This window comes from Homarus americanus, unplaced genomic scaffold, assembly GCF_018991925.1.
Source record: "Homarus americanus isolate GMGI-L3 unplaced genomic scaffold, GMGI_Hamer_2.0 scaffold48226, whole genome shotgun sequence".
Classification (NCBI taxonomy): domain Eukaryota; kingdom Metazoa; phylum Arthropoda; class Malacostraca; order Decapoda; family Nephropidae; genus Homarus; species Homarus americanus.
In genome coordinates, this window is record NW_024730579.1 from 448,503 (window position 1) to 471,672 (window position 23,170).

Here is a 23,170-nt window from a genome sequence, read left to right on the forward strand (position 1 = left end):
TTATTTAAGTATTATATATTATTTCCATGTTTACAGTAATTTGTCCGTTTTCGTTTGTTGGTACACACTTCGCCTTAATTTACCGTATTAACCAACAAAATTTAACCGACTTTGAGATTACTTTATTCTCTATACCATTAATTGCATATTATTGAGTTCTCATATTTTTTTAATTGCACCAAAGTAATTTTAAACTAAAAAAGTTCATGGTGTAGACTTGGCAAGGTATCGGAGTGTGTGGACTGGCTGCCTCACTTGACTGGCCACCCACAGGGAGTGTTCAACTGTCACCTGTCACAGTCAACGGTGAAAGCCATTGTCTCCGTGTAGCTTTATAGGTAAACTACTTTTCAGCTGGTTTAGATTGGAAAAAATTAACATAGTATATCTGTAAATTTAGTGAGAATCCCTAATATAACCGGTTTAAATAATACTATACAACTGTGATTCTTTGTTGTGACAAATGTGTGTTGACAGTAGGTTAAAATTTGCTTTCTAAGCTAAGTTTGTGAGGTCTTTTGAGACAAAGCCTCAAGAGAATTATATAGATTGCTTTATGAAGCAGTAGTAGGTCTGCTGCTAGAGGTACAGTATTGTACTAGGAAAGAACAGCTGTATCTCAGAAACTGGTTCATGAATTTTACTGAAAGCATCAGGGATGAAGGTCATTTATTCGTAGAGGTTACACATTGAAGGATTAGTGCCTTGTGTATGTATTTTTATTTTATATACTGTAAACATTATAAAAAAAAAAATATATTTTCATTATCATGGGATGAAAAGATTTCAATGTTACAGTAAGTGATGAAGGATATTTTCAGAAAATTCCAGGAGTGAATTAGTACCTGAAGCATACAGCTGAAGGGTATAGTTCAGGGGTACTCAAATACTCTATGTTAAGGTTCAGTTACACAAATTTTCTAGATGGTCAAGATTTGGATGAGACTTCATTTAATATGAGGCAATATCAAACAAATGAAGGGTACACGTGCCCAGAGGAGGACACACAGCTTGTGGGACGCCGGCGGGAGCCGCCAGGCTGGTGGGGAGGAGGAGGTGTTGCTTGCTGGTGGCAGTGAGTAGAAAGAGGCTGGTCACAGCGGTGTCAGGTCTTATAAGGCGGGGGTAGGCGTGGGTAGATAGTTGACCCCCGCTCCGTAGGCGGCGCTGGAGGCGTAGGCTGGGGAATTCGAGAAGGTTCGGCTACTCAGCGACAAACGGCTCTTGTAGGGGAGGAATCCATTACATACGTACTGTATCAGTCTATTTCCATGTACAGTACATGCATTTATAATCTCAAAATCTGTTGACAGTGCAAATGAATTAAAAAATGAATAAGAGCCCATGGATCAAAAGAAGTCATAAAAGTAACCACCCATCCATCTTGCTGAAGAGTCAGACTGGGGGGGGGGGGAGATGAACAAAAGGAAAAAACTGATTATCTTTTAACACAATAAAACACTGAAGGTAATGTATGTATTTTGTGGTCAAAAATTGTCAAACATTGCACTCTTGTTGAAGGAGAAATGATGAATGAAAATAAATAAACTAAATCTCTGTAGTGCACACAATATTGCAATTATAGAATGTACAGTCCTGTTCAAAAGTAATTATTCATCCCTCTTTGTTAAATACGAAAAGGGGGGATGATTAGTTTTGACCCTGAGTGTACATGTTGAATTGTGTGATTAATCATCATTTGTGTGAAAAGTGACACTTCGTGCTTCTTGCCAATTCCCTGATCTTTGGTACAAATAGTGTGATAGCCAGTCTAAGACAATGATGGTGTTCATTGGTGATGATGGAGCAGTATTTGTTCTTTACTAAATTCATGGCTGAGAAAGCAGACTCACACTGGTAAGTGGAGCCAAACATTGTGAGGATATGTAAAGCAACTTTGTGAAGATGAGGGGAACTAACTTGAGATAGAATGCGATGGAATCACAATTATCAACCTCTTCTATCAAGGGTACATTTTCTTGAAGATCAATTAGTTCCATTCAGATTACTAGTTCCATTTGGACTGGGGTTTGTACCAAAGCTAACGGCAGTCCACCAATTGAGTACCTTTGGTATACAGTAGTTGCTTGAAATATATTTGGATTTAAAAAATATATATATCAAAGAGTCATACTGTACTTACAAATCTGTTCTCTCTTTTACTGTATATATTTTCTAATATGCACTTGTTGAGGTTGACTTACCCAGGAACCACACAGCCACAGCCTCAATTAGTAACAAGAAATTTTCAGTAATGTTTGACAGCCATGGCATGCTTTTAGCACCAGCTTTAGGAAATTTCTCCAAAGAAGGTAAAATCTATCTTACCTCAAGAAAATGAAAAAAAAAATACAGGAGTACAATTTGCATAGTATCAATTTAATGCTAGTAATTATTTATTGCTGGGAAGTGATGCCAATAATTTCCTCTTGTGCACTATGTTTCTGATCGAACATTTATTTTCATAGAAATTATATTTATTTTTTAGAACTAAAATAATGTACATAAATTGGCCAAAAATACTACAGTTGTTTTGTATTTTATTCTTTTAAAAGAAAAATAATTTCTGTGAAAATTAATTTAATCCAAAATAAATATGGCAGACACAGGGAGCCTGTTAGAATTAACTATCGGATATATATATATATATATATATATATATATAATTTTTTTTTTTTACGGATTACCCCACCCGGGCACAGGCCACTGACCCACATCGGGGCCTGGGGGGCGAAAATGTAAGAATTATTCATTGTAAATAAAATTTATAATAAAAAGTAAAATAAAATAATAATGATAATAATAAAAATAACACTGTAATAATACTACTACTACTACTAATAATAATACTAATAATAATAATAATAATAATAATAATAATAATAAAGAACTATAAAGAAATACAAAAATTAACAATATCAATAGTGAGAAATGTTATATGTATGTTGTGTTGTCAAGTAAGAGAAACAATTGAGACCCTACAATTGTGTGTACCCGGTAAATGAGACAGAAAGTCAGATCAGCAACCTGGGAATTGGTCACAATTTTTGTGATGCCATATAGCAGCAGGGTCTACCATTATGCTTCCAGTATCCTCCCGGGCAGTAGTACCTCCCTCAAAAATACTGTACGTACTGTACTGTACTGTACTGTACTGTAAAAAGTTATACTATATCACACAAATTGTTTTCCTCATACTTTTTTTGTAATTTTCTCGAGGTAAGAAAGTTTTTATTCTATGGAGTCATTCCTCAAATCTGTGTTTAGGACAAACTATGGTTATCAAAACCGATTTTTCTAACTTAATAAATTTAAAAAATGTGTGGAATATTTTAAGAAGCAACAACACTTGCATTATATATCTAAGATATGACAGTTACGATTATATGTTTCTAAATCCCATATGAAAGCAGATGACATGAGCCAACTACACCTAACCAGCTTTACTAAAATGTCGTGGGATGTATTTCATTAAGTTAGGTTTGGATGGTTTGTGTCATTCTCTCTCACAAATAGATCAACACTGCACTCATATTTACTACAAGCCTATGGAAGCAATGAAGGCATTGCTGTTGTTTGTGAACTTAGAGAAATTTTATTTTATTATTTCTGATGTTCTGTACTTTTTTTTTACGGGGGGTGAGAAATAATGTTTACCGTAGTTTCAGTAAAACTGTGAAAGAATCTTGATAAAAAATAAAAAAACTAGTTCAAGAAAAATAAATTTACTATCTTCTTCATTAAGTGCTAATTACATGTCTATTGCATGTTTCTCTAAAATACAGATTACAGTACTGTATATTGCAGTATAGTGTATACACATATAATTTCTTGTTAACAAAGAAATTATATACTATACAGCAACACATTTTAATTATTAATTACATTTACTTCAGGCAAGATGGCGAAGGTCGTATATCAAGAAACCTTTGACAGTGTTGTATTAGAGAATGTAACAGAGTTTGACTCACCCCTTGATGAAGCCATAGATGAAGCCATAAAAGAGTTCGAAGCTCAGGTAAGATTTAATTTTGATAAAGATATAATTTAGTAAAATCCTGAAATCTTAATTTATGTATCTTCTATTGCACCAGATTCTCTGTAATACACTCTATGCTTCAAATAGTTTAAGATAAAAAATATGAAATATGCATTCTCTGCTTTATATTAGATGAGTTGTGGCACTATTGTAAAAATTACAGTACACTGTATAACACTTCAGACAGTAGAGACTTGTTACCCCCTGATATAGTCACAGGCAGGAAATCAGATACTGTACACCACACAACCAATCTGTTACCCATCTGCCTTTTCTTTTTCATTGGTTTTTAATAAGTTTGTGTTGATTATTTCCAGATGGTTTTAATGATTTACAGTATATTGTAGTAGATGTCCATCACCAGTGATACTAAAGGGACTGTCACTTTTAAAATTTTAAGTTAAATTTGAAGCTATGACCAAGCATATGGATACAACCTACTTCATAATATGGATATCTTCTTTACACTACATCCTGAAGCCATGTATCAAAGTATTTTAATGCTCCTACAATGATAATAATAATAACAATAATAATTACTCAGTAAAGTTGTCATACAGGTTTACAATTGCATAAGCTTGTTTATAAACTACTGTATGCATTTATGCAATGCAGCATGAATATAGACAATGTAGGTACAGTATACAGTGCATGTAGTCCATGGGAGTATACAATTTCCTGTGTGCCAAGGCAGGGCAGGTAAACAAAAATTGTAAACAGTAAGGCAACTTGGCCAAGTATAGTCGACAAAGCTGTCAGATGCATATTTCCAGGAGGGTCCTTTGCTTAGGCTTATGCTTGGTTTCTAAACAGTAATACAGGTAATGTAGTACAGTACTGTATTGTATGTCTACATCCTGCTTTGTCAAAAACTGTATGTTCAGTTCCTACTGCTTTTCTCCACAACTACCCTTGTTCTAGGTCTTTTTGGTAATTTCGTGTTACTGTATATATTCTCTTGTATTATCGTTCGTAAGAATTGTCAACCATGTAAATAATTTTCTATGCTGCATGACACATTTTATTTTAAGAAGGGCAAATTATCAAACTTTATAAATAAGCAAATCTTAAATTCTTTAAATACAGTACAGTAAATTATAATTTATTGTAAAAATACAAAAGAAAATAAATGTTTTCATGTACTTTATAGCAATGAAAATTATACTGGTACAGTACCTGCTAATTGGAACAGAATTCAATCAAATTTGAATCTAGCTTTACTTTAAATTTATTAAACCAACATAATGTCATTAAAATCTTTTCTTTAACAATGGGTTTTACCAACCCTGATATTTTAGTGTTCAGCAAAAAACACCAGCAAATGAACCACTTTATAGGCACTTCTAGCTAGCTTTAGATAATTGAGCCACCAAGTCAAAGGTGTTAGGTTATTTATGCAGGATTGATTATGGAACCACTTTTTTTGACTTGAGCCCATAGCCTCCCTCCTCCTAGGACCTAGTGGGTAGTGAAAGTTACCTTGAACTGAATGGAGTATTCTGGAATCCATCCAAGATGGCTATCCCATCCAGTTTGGTAAAACACATGGCAGTGCTTGTATCAGGGAGGTAGAGTAATCATAAGATTAGTCATGGCTACACCATATTAGGGGTTCCAAGGATTCAACCCTGGAAATCATAGTTGACACTTTTCTTGAGCCACCAAGCTATAGACAATCTCAAAAGAGGATTTTAGGATCCATTCTGGTTATAATGCCTCCACTGACAGCAAAGTTATTAATTACCTGTACCGTAATTATAAATAAGTCCTGATTGTCACTGATATTCATACCCAATTTTTATTTACCTGTATGTTATGATTTTTTTTTCTATGGCAGGGTGTGCATCTTGGAATCATTGTAAAGAACATGAGACTTAGTGAAGACAAGAAGACTATCGTACATGATATTCTCATCGCTCTAGAGAAACTCCGTAATGCAGCAGATGGTTCTCCTGTGCTTGAAGACATACAGGGGCCCCTAACCACTTTCTCTGCCCAGTGTAAAGTTTCCATTGCTCATCGTGTCATGGCAAATAACCACGGTGCTTATGCAGTCCTCCTTAAACTTTTGAAAAAAGTTCAGGTAAGTTAAAACGTTTTTTCTTCAGTGGTATAATATTTGCCTTGCAAGTGAATGGTCCTGTGTTCATTTTCTGGCTTTTGTTGAGGACTTGGTTTCCTCCTTGTGTATTAGTCCTGTGCACTCAGCAAACAATAAACTATCAAATGTGCTGATCAATAGTGGAACAATTCTTTGGTGGATTAACACCAAAATTGTTCAAGACATCTGGATAGAACATGACTGCAGTATTATAAAGAAATGAGAAACTTTTTTTTGATTATCCAAAGGTACAGTGTCTCACCAGTAACTATATGATGTTTGTAATTCACATCATTCAGAAAGAAAAATAACTGTTCCCTTTAGCTTTTAATAAAATACGATGTTTTCACTGTGACACTATTACATTCACTTATTTTGTCTTGGGTTGACTATTGTAAATCTTTTTTGGGTCTGCCTACCTAATTACCGTATTTTACTGCATATAAGACATAATTTTTGCGTGTAATGTGAAGAAAAAAAATTCGGCCTGCATCCTATAAGTGAAGTTGAAGTCTCCCGTAAGCTAATGAAGCCTCCAGTTGCTGTCTCTATTAGGCTAAATTCTACCTAACCCAACTTCAGAATTAAGAATATGTTATTGCTTACTTAAACACCTTACAGTACTGTATTATATTTTAATTAATTAAAAAAATAATTATTGTAAATATAAAAGCTCGATTTATAACTACTGTACACATGGCAGACACCCAACTCTTCAGAAGTAGCTAAGCAGTAACCATTTCTGAACTCTTACAAGCATTAATGCTATACCTGCAACTTTAATTTTAAATCTACAAATACCTGATACAAATGAAGATACTTTATACAGATAACTTTCTTTTCATATTATTTGCATCTGTTAACACCACTGGCAGCATTGTAGCCAGGTTAGACTCATCACTGTAACCACCAGGCTACTGGGTCAAGCTGTGAGGTGTTATGGCTGTTTTCCATCTCGTATTTTTGGGTAAATATACGTTTTTTATGGCCATGAGTCTTACAGTTTATGTCGTAAAATATGGTATCTAATGAAGAAAGTTCAAGCAGTGTTGAACTGGGGTAGGCTTATTTTTGCTTTCTGGCCGAGGACTTCCACTACCCCAATCTTTCAATTAAAGCTAGAATGAGTTCAAACTCTGCCTAATGACTTTTAAGACACTAATGTTTGGCCAACTTACTAATTCCACTGACTACACATTAATGAGGAGCCTAGAGCAGTATGGAAATGATCTTTTGCTGCCTGATCCTTTTTCTGTACAGCACCCAGATTGTCAATTGGTTGCTTGCTTCCAAGAAGCAGCTGATTTCTGTGGAGGCCTTTAAGAAACAACTTAAAACCTTTCTTTTCTTGAAAGCTTATGACCCTGAACAGGGTACAGTTATGGAGAATTACATGGTTTAGGAAGTGTTAAAGCTTAAAGGTACAGTATATGAATGATAGAAGTCAAACTGTCACCTTTTGTGATCTTTTATTGTAGTGCGGTATTTCTTTCATTCTCAAGTTTAACTTGATAGTGTTTCGAGCGCGAGTGAATTCTTTAGAAGAACTGGCACTTTTGAGAAACACAAAACCAGCTGTTATTATTAATAAAACCATTTCAGAGAGACCCTGCTCTGCTGGGGCCATCATTGAAGGCCATGGTGGCAATGACAGAATTGAATCCAGATATTTTGACTGGAGAGGGAATTCAGTTTTTGATGGAGCTTATTGAAGACTCAAAATATAGTGATAATCCTACAATTCCAGAATATGTGGTGAAGTATTGTTGTGTTTTTGTGAAATTATAACCTGAAATTTTTTAATATAATGTTTTTGCTCCTCTGTTTACAACTAGTTAAACAATTTATTTCATCAAAGCATAAGATATAATACTGTACTGTACATCATGATAAAGCATAAGATATAATTTTTAGAAAAAGACAGGCAGTGGTCTAATTAATTTCTTTTATGCAGGCTATGTAAGAATGTGTAATTAGTCATGCCTACTTTATATGTTTTGATCTGTTATATACTGTATATCTCAGGCTCGCTGGTCCACTGAATGTTGTTTGAAGCATGAAGTTAACAGACAGAATCTTGTAGCAGCAGGAGCTCTCGGTTCTTTGGTAGCATTATTACAAGCTCAAAAGTCTAATTCCCGAGTAGTGAAGGCAACAAGCAAGGCTCTCAGAGCATACACACTTGATGATGACATTAGACAAGCATTTGGTAAGGCCCACGAACATGCAAGACTGCTGGCTGAGGAACATGGGCTCATTGCAATTAGTCTAGACATGATTAAGGGTGAGTTTTACTTCATAAGAGAAATTTAGATTTATTTTAGAAACTTTGGTGCTGTGATTACATCTTTGAGTAGTTAAAACTAGATAACATTAACATTAATTAGCTGGTCTGTAATGTATTTAAAACCTTGTTTCACTCCCACTTGTCTGCGGTGAAACGGACATTTAAGCCCACATATAAAATTATAATGTTCATGCAAAATTTATAAGTTTTTAGTTTGGGGAAAAGGTTACTTATGTGCTTAGCTCCTGTTACTTAAAGGAGTCTAAATAAATTATATAAGTACAACATGTAAAGTCAGACAAATTTATATTGATACAGAAAATTTAAGAAAAAAAATAGCTGCTTCGTGACAAATGCTTATGGAATTTTGGGGGGAATCTTTACAAACACTCCAAAATAATTGGGGGCTCCAGTTGTATGAACATATAAATTTACCTTTTTTCACAAAATTGTTGCATTCATGAAAAGTTTTACATATCTTAAAATTACTATAAAGAAACCTGTTTAACCATAAACAATAGTATACTATATACATTGTTATGGAGGAAATTTTAGTTCTAGAACATGATGAAAATGCTCAAAAACCTCCAAGCATTGCCATCAAATATTACAGGTTACTGGTTTTGCAGAGGTCTTCCAAGGATGAGAGATTTCCATGTACCGGTAATGAAACGGCTCTCTCAAACCAAGAAAAATCCCACTTCCCGGAATTTTTCCGGTTACTGGGAAAAGTTTCTGGAAATCGCACATTATATCATCCTCAGAATTTTTTCCCAGACCCTGAACAGAAAAATTTGGAGAAAGTTTCTTGAAATTTTCCTGAATTATGCATTATTTCATCCTTAAAATTTGCTCCTAGACCCAGAAAAAACTAATTGGAGAGGTTTTCTGGAATTTTCTCATTATATATGCCTGATTTTGAATATCAGAAACTCGATCACAGATCCGAAATGGAGAGAGTTTTCCCGGAAAAATTCCAATCCAATTTCAGTTCTGGGAATTGGAGAGTTCCGGCTAATAGGGATATTACTTACAGCAGGGCTATTCAACTGGCAGCCCACAAGCCAAATCCGACCCTTTTATTTCTATTGGCCCTTTGATTGATTCTGAGTAATTCTGATTAAACCTCTGATTGTCCTTGTCCATACAATTCGAACTTGTTGATATCCAATCATCAATTGACCTGTGACAGTCAATGCAGTCTGCGGGATGTGTAAAATTCTGGACTAAGGAAATCAGCCAGGAGAAGTTTCCACACACAAGGAGACTTGCACTGTTTATCCTGAAAATGTTTGGCTCAACATATGTGTGTGAGTCTTCATTCTCACATATGAATGCCATAAAAACAATCATTATTCCCTCATTAGTCAGCATCTCCATCAGTGTCTACACATCACTCTGTTTACTTATGACCCTAACTTTGCTGCTTTTGTAAGATCCAAGAAGTGTAATTTTTCCCATTATAGGAGAAATGTATCAAAGGTATAGATGTGTGGCCTATCAGATGATAAACTGGTACTGTACTGTACTTGTCACACATATACAGAATTAGACAGAAATCTGTTGAGTGTTGCCTAACCACAAAGTGTTCACTTTTGCACTTAGTGTAGCCAATTACATTTTTATGTATGTTTAAATACATGAATTCTTTGCAAAACAGTTAAACAAAAGTACTTAAAAGAGAATTTAAACTGTTAATTGTTTGATTTTTATTTGTGTGTAAGTGTTAAGATCAGAAATTGGAAGTAAAAAATTTCAATTTCAATTTCGTAATCTAGCCTCATCTTAAAGTATTTGAATAGCCCTGCTGTACAGTATACTACATATTTTTTCTTTATTCATATGGCACGCTATCACATTGAAATGAATTTTCCGCAAATTCTGTTGTTATTTAGTGCATGACAATGGCATTGGTGCTCACTCATCAGTATCGGTGTTGTTATTTACCTTTTTGTTTTTTCCTCCTTGCAGTGAAAGGATATCACTAATGTTCACATTGTACAGTACAAGTACTCTGTTTTATTGACTGTAAAGTGATTTTTCCTATTTTTTTTAACTAAAGTGTTTCGCTTCTGTTGTTGTGAACATGATGTGGGCAATGTTGGCAGCTATCATTGTATTTATGTTATCATCGTTTGCTCTGTTTTTGTGGCAAGTGCTTTCATTCTGTTTTATAACTGTGAAGTGAGTAGCGTAACTTTGAAAATGTCTGGGAAGGTGAAGCTTGACTCCCAGAGGCTGTCTGGGAATCAGAGTGACATCACTCCACCTTCAAGAGTTCCCTTTTCCTCAAAGGGGACATGTGATGATGACCAGACTTGTTCTTAATGATGTGGTGAGTGTTTTTTTATTGTGTTTTAGGTACTGTATGGTTTTATTGTAGGAATTTTATTTCCGGTGATACGTGTGGGTGTCAGACTGGCTGGGAACATATTCCATTGAACCCCATGTTATAATTATCCCGATATACGATATTATGACGATATTATGACTTACAATGGATTTTTCAGGAACGTAAACACATCACAAATTGTGGGATGCCTATACCAGTACAGTACACTGTATAGCAAGGACCCCTTGTATTGGATATTCCCAATAACAGATATCTTTTGTATGGTATAATTAGTAAGCTTGGCCAGTAAAATTTAATACTGTACAGTACTATACTGTATATGATGGAATGCTTCATCAATCATTTGCATTATTTCTTATGGAAATATTGTTTTGCTTAATGCAATTTCACGTAAAATGGCACTTTTCAGGAATGTTTAGTGCATTAAGCAAGGAGTCACTCTAGTATTGCTTTTTGGTATTTTCACTATCAGTTTGACTTAAAAGGCATTTTCCAGACATGTTGCTCTTTATTTAACCCCCTTGTGCTAACTAAAATTATTTGACATCCCCATAGTGAAGAAATTAAAGGGTGAAATAACATGATAAGTGGTCAGAACACTTAGCCTTTCATGACTCACATAAAAAGCGTGTGAACAAAGCTGCACACCAAATGACTACAGTAAACATATTGTGAAATACATGTGATATATAATGAGTTCTTGACAAATTTTTTGGGGGAAATTTATTCTCTTAAATTGAATTTTTTGTCCCTCACCTACACAGTACTTTCTATTATTACAAAATTGCAGAAACAGAACATTCATAAAAATAAAATATTGAGTAATTATCCTCATCTTCAGACTGGCTTCAGGATAGTGACACAGCAAGTGAGTTACTTTCCACTGTCGGTAAACTGTGTGTGCGAGCTGAGTATTGTCAAGAAATTGTGGATCACGGAGCGCTGCATGTCATCAACAATGTCTTCGTTTCATTTCCTGATCATCCTGTAAGACATGTTCTTTATTGTTTATTTTTCTCTACTGTGTCTTACTGTTGGATATGTTAAAGCATATACTGTATTATGTATTCTCTGAAGGGGCTTCACATCCACCATTAGTGACTTACTGTATATTTAAATAAAATTTGTAAGGTAAGCATTTATTACTTTAACTCCAGAATATTCTTGATTTAATTATAATGATAAAATCCTACAGTACCTTCCAATTAGACTTTACTTTCATGTTCAGCATTGTGTTCCCAACTTCTGTTTTTATTTTGTTTTGCTGGAAGTTTTCTGATTCCAGCAAAAAAGGGAGGAATGTGTATTTTATCCAAATACAGGTGTTCCTCTTCTTATGAACGAGTTACAGTACGTTCCTGAGGCTTGTTTGTAAGTCCAACTTTACTCTTGTAGATACCAAACATATTGTAAAAAATTAAAAGATTATGGATACTTAGTACAGCTATGCCCTTAAAACCTGGCTCACTCTTTGCCTCTTAGGTAATGTTTGTTCTATCTGGAATTTTCTTCAAAATAATCCAGTCTGATCCACATTAAACACCTGTTCTGGCAGGTAACCCCCTCAGTGATGATGTTTGTATCTGAAAGTTTGTAAGTTGAACGTTCTTAAGTAGAGGAGCACCTGTACCCATAAATTATTTACATTATTTAAGTAATATTATTGACTATTACATTTTTCTCTTAATTAGATAAAGATCATTGTATTTCTTCTTGTTTCAGGCTATAAATAAACAGGCAATGTCACTCTTGAAGGCAATGGTGGGCAATGACAAGGTGAAGACCGAGGCAATGAAGTCTGGTGTCAGCCAGCTGATCATTGCTGCCATTATAAAACATCAGGTACATTTCTTTTCTTTACTATTCAACATGCTGAAAAGATTTTTCTTTTGTTTGATTCAACCAGAGCTGATTTAACTCACAAAACAAGAGATTGCTAAACTGGCTAGGAGAATAGATTAACACTCTTGGGTTTAGGGAGGTGCTCTCCGGCAAGACGCTCGGGATCTGGCTGGTCACTAAACTCACTGCACTTGACTGTACCACACGAGAGATAATTGTACGTAATGAGTCATAACAAGCTTGCTATTTGAGATAAAAAGATGGGGTTTGTTGCATTAGCACTGTAAATAAATTATCTACAAACTGTTTTATATGAGTAATCACGCTAAAAAAAATTATTTCTATACGTAAACGCGAGTAGAACACAATTTTTTTGTTTACGCTTAATGAAAATGTTTGTACATTACTTTATACGTACCTTTGTTATTTCACGTGTTTGCAATATGAACCTTATTCCATTATAAAGTGTACGTATTTAGCAAAAAATAGTTATAGAGGAAAAGTTGTGAAAAAAATATAAATTTTGCTAGGTAACAGTAGTGTAAATTATGCGTTTCGATGAGCACGCCCAGGCCGAGTACAGATTACAGCTCCTGCCAGACTTAGGACGGGGTTTGGGACCCAAATCCAGGTCGTAAGTCGAAAATGCTTAATACATAGAAAATCTAAAATGGGTGTCTCTTTTTCTTCTCAGCACCACAAAACTCTCACTTTTAAGCTTGCCAGCCATTTTAAAGTGAATTACAAACGAAAATTTTGTCAGTACACAGCGCAATCACTGACGTTGGGACTCGAAAATACGTAATTTGACAAAATTTTGGTATGACTGAGGCAGTCGTATGTCCTGGTGGTCGTAAGTCGAGTAGGTCGTAAGTCGGGGAGGAGCTGTATTAATTTTTCCCTCGGAGCGCAAAAGATAATTGTACATCTTGAGTCACAGCAAGATTTCTGATGGAGATTAAAAGGTTGTGTTTGTTGCATTAGCATTGTAAATACAATATTTAGCAATAGTTTTATATGGGTACGTAGTCACAATAAAATTATTAAATCCATACGTAAGTGCGAGTATAACACAAATTGTATTGCCTGGCTGTCACTCAAGCTCCCAAATGCAAATGTTCCTCACTCAAAGTTTCTATATTTTTTACATAAATTATAAATAATGTGTTTATAAATGCTTATTATTTTTTAATTTCATATCCTGTACTGTAAAATAATAATTACAAATTATTGATTAAGTCTAAAGCATAAAAATACAGTTACGTATTATATATACAGTATATATATATATTTTTTTTTACAAAAATAAATGAATTTCTGTACTTACATGTTGTTAGATGTTGGAGCATTTGGTGATGTTCCTTCCCCCCTACCTGCCCTTTCCCCCCTCCTCTGTGCCCCACAGTGTCGTACTTAGCCTGAACAAGGCTATTGACTCCAGTTTTAGTGGGAGTATGGGTAGTGAACACTTGTGAGGGAGACGAGCTGTCATGAGGTAAGCCGTGCTGCGATGACTGAGATACCACATGTGCAACACTTTTATTTATTTTTCCCTTCAGCCACAATGGCATGCTGGGCTATTCCTTTCGCACTAGGACTGTTTGTTGAAAGGCCAGGGACACCGAGAGAGGCCTCAGGAGAAGACCACACTATCACCACGTGGTACCTTGTACTTTTTACGTTTCCCACCCCTCCACCTTCGCCAGCAACACAAAGCATGGTTCAAAACTATCACAACACTGTTATCAATTAGTGAAATCACTGTGATGAATGAGAAATCAGCACAAGCCACGAGAAAATGGTGGGAAATGTTGGTCAAGGTGATGTCCTGTGTCGTTGAACCACAAAGGGCAACTGGTGTGGTCACTCACGTAACCTTGGAGGCAGTTTACATAGATGCCAGATCACACCTACTTTGCCAAATGTGTGTCTCGCATATTTAGCATTCATAAGCAAACAAAATTATGTTATTGTTATTGTTTAGTTCATACACAGATTTATATATTAAAACACTAAAGTCATAATTTAGATCATATGCAAATTTGCATATGAAAACCCCAAGAGTGTTAAGTAACCCTGTACAGAATTTCATGTTTTGTATTCACCAGTGTGCATATGTTTGTGTTTGCTTGAGAGATTTATTTATATATCTGTCCATCCATTTATCTCACTAGGATTCTTCTAGTACAAGCATCCTCCAAAACTTGATCTCAGAATATGTCCAACAGTCACCCCTCTATACACTCATCTCTCTCCAATATACTCACCCTCATCATTTCCCCCCAATAAGTTTGATATTTCTATTTTTTAATCACCCAATGCCCAAAGGGAATAGAACTGGAAAAACTTTGTCAACAACCTAAACCACAAAACCTTTAGATTAAATTTGAGAATAATAATCTTTCCCCACACAAGAAGCAATGTTGTTCTTAGTCCAATTGGTTCCATCCCAAACAACAAGCAAATACCAGAATGAACTATACTGTAGTATTATTCATCCATAAACTTCAAACTTCCCCAATAAACAAGGAAATCACAAGATATTAAAAAAATCAAATAAGACACTCAGTCCCAACCCTGTTTCACCACTCAAGGCCAAAGAGCTATAGAAAATTCCTAAAGTTGCAGGACCAGACATCATCTCCAACATTCAGTTAAAACACCAGGGACTAACACACAGTATGGAAGAAAGTCATCATTACAATCATAGCAAAACGTTTTAGACCCCCAAAAATCACCGTACACACAAATTTCCCTTCAAAGTACACAATCTAAGATTCTAGAAAGGCTCAGACTTAGATATATCAAGAGTACATCCCCTCCTAACATGGCTCTAATACTGTACTATAGCTCATTTACTTACTATATGTCTGACATTTATCCTAATGGACAATCTTCAATATAACCTTCACGAAAGATCTCTGGGAACAACCTGTATTTGCCAAATACATAAGGTTTATCATCTTTGCATTCATGCTAAATACAGTAGAAGCACTCATTAAATTGTCGAGTCTGCATTATAACTTTATTAGCATCAGGTGTTTAGCTTCCATATTTAGTTTGTGCTTTGATAACCCCCATGGCAAGAAGCTTTCAACAGATCACTTGGTAAGTTCCAGTTATCAAAACTTGGATTATTGCTAAAATAGGTTCAGCTGTGATCTCAGATTATGGTAACAAGGTGATTAGGACCATTTGCACAAATATTTTCATGCCAACTGAGTTTGTTATTTTTATTTAAATAGCATAAGTTATATACTTTCAAATTATGTCAACAGGCTGTAGTAGGTGTCTGCGAAGAGGGATTTGGTGCTCTCTCCATGTTGGCTTTGAGGGTCCCTGCTCATGCTAAACAGATCATCCAGGCTGGAGGTGGACAGGCCATCATACAAGCCATGAAAATTCATTACAATAACATGCAACTGCAGGTTAGTAGTACAGTAAAGTATGATATTAGTAAAATTTCTGATTGATAAAAAATACATGATAAAGTATTTTTCAGTTATTTTGAGTATTAAAATTATGCCTATACAGTAGTCATGTTCAATCTAAAAATTGATAATATAATTGAAAGCTGAATACAGTACAGTGATCCCTCGGTTAACGAGATTTCGTTTAACGATTTACCTTCCATAAGATTCTTTACTTCGGTTAACGAGCAATCCCTCGATTAACGAGTTTTTTACAAGCCGACCTCAACATGTTTTCGCTTGCATTTGGCGGTCCACCAGCTGTAGTAATAGTCTGCCAATACAGTAATCGGTTTTAGGGCTTAAATTCCTTACTACAGGTTGTACCTCTCTAGTCCGGCATTCTGTGGTCCGGAAACTCCCGTGGTCCGGAACGATTTTAGTTTGTCCAATAGGTAGATAGGCAATTTTTATTTATTTATTTATTTTTTTATTTTTTTTTACTTATCTGAATTATTATTACAGGAGGATTAAATTTTTGCCCCTCAGGCCCCAATGTGGGTCAGTGACCTATGCCCGGGTGGGCTAATCCCCGTAAACAAAAACAACAACAAAGCCGCGGGAAATTAAGATTTGTTTACATCCGGCAGTTCGACTGCTCTCTCTCTCTGCTTGTCTATACAGTGTACAACATTTAACCCTTCAATATATATGAGAAGTAAATAAGTGTTGCTTTCATATTCTTATGTAGAGTAATGACAATATGTTTTCACATGTGCTCACTTACATACGTGGTCTCACTTTTTTTTTACTATTAATGGTTAGCTACTTATATTGTTCCATTTATTAACATGAAATAACATTACAGGTACTTCAAACAACCATATTATTTTTTTACAGTAATTTTACTACAGCTACAATCAGGGTCTTATTTTCTTCAGTTTTATATGTAGAACCAATCAGTCACTGGTTTTGTAAGCTTTAACATAAACAATGCTGGCAGCCGTCTCGTCTTCTCGTGTGTTTTAACATTCCACGTATTATTAATAAGTTGTATTGTTAATGTTGCACACACAAACATTAATTCAATAATAACAAATTCAGAAACATTAATTAAAATATATATGAACATTAAATAAGTGTTGCTTTCATATTCTTATGTAAAGTAATGACGATATGTTTTCACGTGTGCGCACTTACATAAGCGATCTCGCTTTTTTCTTTACCATTATCGTTAGCTACTTCTATTGTTCCATTTATTAACATTAAATAACATTACTTAAAACAACCATATTAATTTTACTACAGCTACAACCAAAGTTTTATTTTCTTCAGTTTTATATGTAGAACCAGTCAGTCACTGGTTTTGTAATCAACGAAAACAATGCTGTGTCATTTCCTCGTGTGTTTTAATATTCTACGTATTATTAATGAATTGTATTGCTCATTTTGCACACATACACATTAATTCAATAAAAAAGACATTCAGTAATAAACAATAATGAATCTTTTGTACATAAGAGAAATGACGCTGTTTACACGATTATGCACGTCGTCTGCACATTGGCGGGCCGTTCAAACCAGTCGAAATTCAAGTTTCCGCCGTCAAAATTTTTATTTATTTTTTTTTTTGTGTATTCCAATAAAATAAGTTGAATTAAAAACTCGCGAAATTTGAGAAGCTACTTTACGACATTTAACCCTTCAATATGTCTTGAAAGAGACCATGATGCAGAGAAAGTGGTGCTAGTGCTTCTAAGCATAAGCACAAGTCACTATCTATCCAGGAAAAGGGTGAATTTCCATGGTCCGGCACCGGTCAGGTCCCGAGGTTGCCGGACTAGAGAGGTACAACCTGTATTTTAGTAAATATCAAGAAGTTTATACTATTCAATAATTTTAAAAGTTTAATATTAACTTTTTTAGTCATTTTAACAATTATTGAAATAGGTGAAGGTAAAGAAACTTGTTTCTGGTGCGCCATCCAGCCTGTTAACACTCCAAACAGGCGTTAGTCTCTCTTTTTTCAGTGGAGGTAACATCTTGCTTGAGACTCTCTTCAACTAAACACTTTTTTCTGTGTTTGCAAGCAAATTATTGGTCATTTTGAAATTTATTTTACATATTGACAATATATAATACAGTGCAGTGTTGATTTAAAGAAAATAATCTTGAATTACACCAAGAGAACTAAAATTTTATGGGTGAAATGGCGCTATGGGGTGACTTCTCTTCCACCCCAATGCCTTCTCTTCTCCCTTCTCCTCCACCCCCATTCTAATTCCCATCATCATCATCATCCAGGAGCCTTCTACATACACACCTCAAAGTAAGTGTACTTTTCTACCTTTTTTGTTGAATTTAGGCAATTTTCGGTGAGCTGGAACCAATTACCCAAAAACCCATTGAAACAATAGTTTCGGTAAACGAGTTTTTCGGTTAACGAGCAACCTGCTGGAACGGATTGTGCTCGTTAACCGAGGGACCACTGTACTGTATTTTGACAAATATAAGCCACACTTTTCCTAAAAATTGTAGGGGTGAACAACATTCTCCGCTATATCAAGGATTCAGGGAAGACGTTTTGTCATTTTGATCCTGTAAATGTGTCTAAGGTATCACTACTTATGAACATGCTGCAGACTTTATTTGTAGAATTATAAATACATAAATGCTTTGCAGAGGATAATTTTGTGTGATCTGAGAAAGAGGCTTTATTGTATCCACTTTTTAAGAAACATGCTCTTGATACTGAAAATATGTCAATTAATTGTCCAATACTATGCCAGATTAGTTGCAACCTATAGGAAGCATCATTCAACTGAAACTACCTTACATAAAATTAATAATGATTTGAAAATAAACCAGGAAAGTCCTCCCTTCTGATCTTGCTGGATCTCTGCAGCCTTTGTCATGGTGGATCATCATCTATTGCTTCAGGATCTTTGGTCATTTGGTGTCCGTGAGAATGCACTCTCACTACTTGAGTCTTATTTGCCAGAGCGCTCTCAATGTGTGATGGTTGATGGAACCATTTCAGATCCGATCTCTTTGCAGTTTGGAGTCCCACAGGGATCAGTTTTGGGACCTCTTCTGTTTACAGTAGTCTTGTATCTCTGCTGGAAACTCATGGTGTTGCCTAACATTTGTATGCTGATGAAACACAGCTTTATGTGCAAATGATAAATGTTTAAGAAATTGAGGAGATAATGAAATCCTTGATGTCTAATACTAAGATTTGGATGGCTAGGAGAAAATTTAAGCTGAATGATAGCAAAACCGAGATTATCGTCATCTGAGGAAATACCGGTAGGAGGGAAGACAGCACAGGTGATTTGGCTCTTTAAACTTTGGGAAAGTACAACTCAGTCATGTTGATTCTGTTCTTAATCTTGGAGTGTACTTTGATTAAAAACTAAAGTTTAAAGAGCATATAAATTCAGTGGTTTAGAGTTACAACTTTCATATTCAAATTCTACAGTACTGTATATGCTGTGAAATAGATTTTGGATAGACAGTATCTTGTGACACTCTTACATTCACTTCTTATTTTGTCTTGGGTTAACTATTGTATCTCTTTATGGGTCTGGCTACCTAATTACAGTATTTTCTCGATTAAACGAACTAATTAAAAATTTCCGCTAAATCAAGTTCTCAGTCAACTAAGTACGTATACGCTGGAGCACCTTAGCTTTCGTCTTTATTCAAGATGTCTTCAAAGGCAACTGAATTTACAAGGATGGAATGTCAGGTCACCATTTCTTGGTTGGGGGATTAGTGTGTCTCGTGACCTAAAGATGTCTTGAATAAAGACTAAAGTGAAAGTATTTTGAGGGGAGACCTGACCTGACTCAATGTCAGGTAGAGGTAGGATGGGGGATAAGTGATCTCATATTACTGACCTTCTAATGGAATGTCAGGTAACCCTTTCTTGGGTGGGTCTCATGACCTGACGATGTCTTGAATAAAGACAAATGATAAAGTGTTTTTTTGGGGGACCTGACCTGACTCAACGTCAGGCAGAGGTAGGATGGGGCATAAGTGGTCTCATATTACTAATCTTCTAATGGAATGTCAGGTCACCCTTTCTTGGGTGGGTGATTAGTGGGTCTCATTACCTGAAGATGTCTAATTGTAATAGGGAGATGAATTTGATACCATAATGATCCTTAATAAATTCTCAACAAGACGTTTCCAATATGATATCCTTAAATGACAAGCCAAATAATAAGGTAAAAATAAGTATTTTGCTGTATGTGAAAGATACTGTACTGGTATTAATAAGCTCAAATTATTACAGTAACATATCAAGATGTCAGCATAGATGAGAGCCTGATGAAGTGGAGGGGTCATTTTGGTTTCAGGCAATACTGTACAGTACATGACATTTTTTTAAAGCCCCAGTATTTTGGAATAAAATATTTTACAGAACCTCTTTCTGTACTTGTGAAAAATAGTGGTGCATGCAGAACTGTTCAAGCAAACAGAGAAAAGCATGGCTAAACTTTCTGTGGTAAAGCATGGTGAGTATGTGACACAGCACAATAAGAACATTCTGTGCATCAAGTGGTGTTGATGCTCATGAAGAAGGATTTAGGACAGTGACAAGAGAGACTGGCAATAATAAGTTGTAAGAAAGCCAATGGCTGTGTTCGAATAAAATAAGAGAATAGGGCTTTGGGAAAAATTTACATTTCACTCATTAGTATGGAATGTGTAGCTAAAGACGAGTGTGAAGTGGTACATAAAGTTTTTTTTCCACATACTGGACATGTCACTTCTCAATTTTTTTTTATGTGATGTCTAGACTTCTGAAAAGACTTTATTTGCACTTCACTGGATCCCTCTCCCTGGTTTGTTTCTAATCTCTTTCATGTGAGGGTGATGGTTGTAATAGAGGAATTGGTGATCATTACCATAAATCAACCCCCTAGTTGTTGAGTGGGTGCATAGCTTGATAGACAAGCACAGTAACAAGAGCAGCCTTGCTATGGGTTCAATTAGAATACTGAATATTATGGATCAATCCTCCATTTCTGTCTGTTAAGAGAAGGTGGTTTATTGGGGCTTATTTGATTTCCTCTGAGAAGTAAAGCTACAGTAGTAAAATACTGAACAGGATCAACTGGATAAAGAAGGCTTAGTTATGAGAGGTAAAGTGAGAAAGATTATACCAGTAGATCAATAACCAAACTATACAAAGGAGAAATCAACAGAGCCTTGCCACCACAATGCTACATGTACTAGGTAATTTGTAGAAATTGCAGTGTAACCATAAGTGGTATTTTTCTTGAAATTATTCCAGAATTTGAGAGATGTGATTGTTTTTATATTTTAAATGTGTTGCAGTATGACAGTAGTTAAGGATTATCTCTTTTCTTATTTTTTCCACAGAAACTGGGTTGCATGGCTATACGAAACATTGGGTGCCGTGTACCAGAGAATCGACAGCTCTTTATTGAATATGGGGTGGAGGAAGTGATCAACTCAGCTCTTCAGAATCATGGAGAGCCAATAAAGGATGTGGCTAAGGCAGCACTTAGGGACCTGGACCTTAAAGTAGACTTTGTGGAGCAATGGAGGGGTACTGGACATGAAATCTGCCGATAAACACTCACTAGCTGATGGTAGCCGCAGGAATCTCTTGCACATTACAGTACATACTTGACAATTGTCACTATTTTTTTTCTTTGGTTTTTCTTTTTTCCGGTGAAGGAGGATTTCTTGAAATTATTTTCTAATGACTCTCTCACAGACTGAAAGACCAGGGGGTCCTTGTTTACTCTGCACACTCACCTTACCTTTGCTCACTGCTGTGTGCCAGAACAGATTATAGTTGTTCATTCCACAAGACCTCACGTCTAATCTGTTGCAATATAAACTAGAAAAAGATTATGTATAATACATATATCATCTAAAATACTGTAGTCTGTCTATAATAAGATTGAGTAAAAACTGTGTGAATAAAAATATATCTATCAATAAACCAGAGGTATACATGACATTCCTGTTTTTATAAATTTATTTTCATATATTTAAGGCTTTCACGAACTCAAAAAGTAAGCAGAATAAATATATTTTGTGGAAAACCCTGTCAATTATTATGTATGAATAACTACTGTATGTCGGCATGTAAAACAGCCTGCCGCCAAGGTCATTAACCCCGAGTGTTCAAGGTGTTTGCTTCGCTCAAAGACCTTACCTCCAACTCTCTCACATCCCCGCAAACCCTTCCTCCATGTTTGTCTGTGTACGTAAAATACAGTAACTATCTATAAAATCATTTCACCATGGCAATTTAACTATGCATACAATTGTAAAATACCTTGTAACAAAAGCAATCACAATGGGTGGGGCAGAAGTGGTGGTTCATTCTGTGGTGCTATGTTGCAAAAGTGAGGTGGGTGTGGCAGCTGAGGGTGGTGGTTGGCTTGGCTTGTTAGAACATGCAAGGAGGGGAGGCAAGGTGATGGGGAGGTCATTGTCAGTGCTGGGTGACCCTGTTTCCCTCTCGTCAACAAAGGAGACACAAGCAGAAATGAAATACTGTATCCCGTTTTGCTGCTCTTATCACTCCCTTTCAAAAGTCTCGGCAGCAGGTGAGTCAATACAGCATGGTCACTGTATTCCTATAACTGCATCCACCTTCAGAGGTGTAAGGGAAGGTTTCATTCAAGATGATACATGTATAAGTGATATTTTTTGCAAAATAAAGTACAGTATGAAGACCAAAAGGGGTACTGACTGCTGCATCTTTTTAGGCGAGTACATTTTGCCAAAACAATGAGGTCCGAATTCAGAACAGTGGTTTGAGCCTGGTATTAGAGCTCAGCTCAGGTGTGTAAATTGGGATCCAACAATCTGAGATTTCTTGTAAAGGATTACCCATATTCAGAACATCAGTGTGGACCCGAGATCAAGGAATCTGTTGCATTTTCTTAAATTTCAGGCAATGACTCAAATGGTAAAATTCCAGCCAATCACATTTCATTAACACCATTACAACAGCCAGCCACCATTAAGAGCAATGTTTACAAGATTATGGTGGCAGATATGACGATGAATATTCTTGGCGATGATAATACAGGCATCCCCCACATTACGGAACCCCGGGTTGCGGAATTTCGCTGTCAGAATT

General features: G+C 35.6%; 1 protein-coding gene across 2 annotated transcripts; it reads left to right on the plus strand.

Annotated features, from left to right (window-relative positions):
- The first annotated feature begins 198 nt into the window (after nt 1–198).
- LOC121867043 (armadillo repeat-containing protein 6-like) lies at nt 199–22,018 on the plus strand. 2 transcript variants are annotated; one of them, XM_042366799.1, is made up of 9 exons: nt 199–338; nt 3,897–4,018; nt 5,877–6,122; nt 7,743–7,895; nt 8,166–8,424; nt 11,622–11,767; nt 12,503–12,622; nt 15,901–16,050; nt 21,427–22,018. In XM_042366799.1, the coding sequence occupies exons 2-9, from the start codon at nt 3,902–3,904 to the stop codon at nt 21,640–21,642; spliced, it is 1,407 nt and encodes a 468-aa protein (XP_042222733.1). In that variant the 5' UTR covers nt 199–338; nt 3,897–3,901; the 3' UTR covers nt 21,643–22,018. The 2 variants fall into 2 exon arrangements, with proteins under 2 accessions (XP_042222733.1, XP_042222732.1); XM_042366798.1 differs by lacking the exon at nt 199–338 and adding an exon at nt 449–476.
- The last annotated feature ends 1,152 nt before the right edge of the window (nt 22,019–23,170 follow it).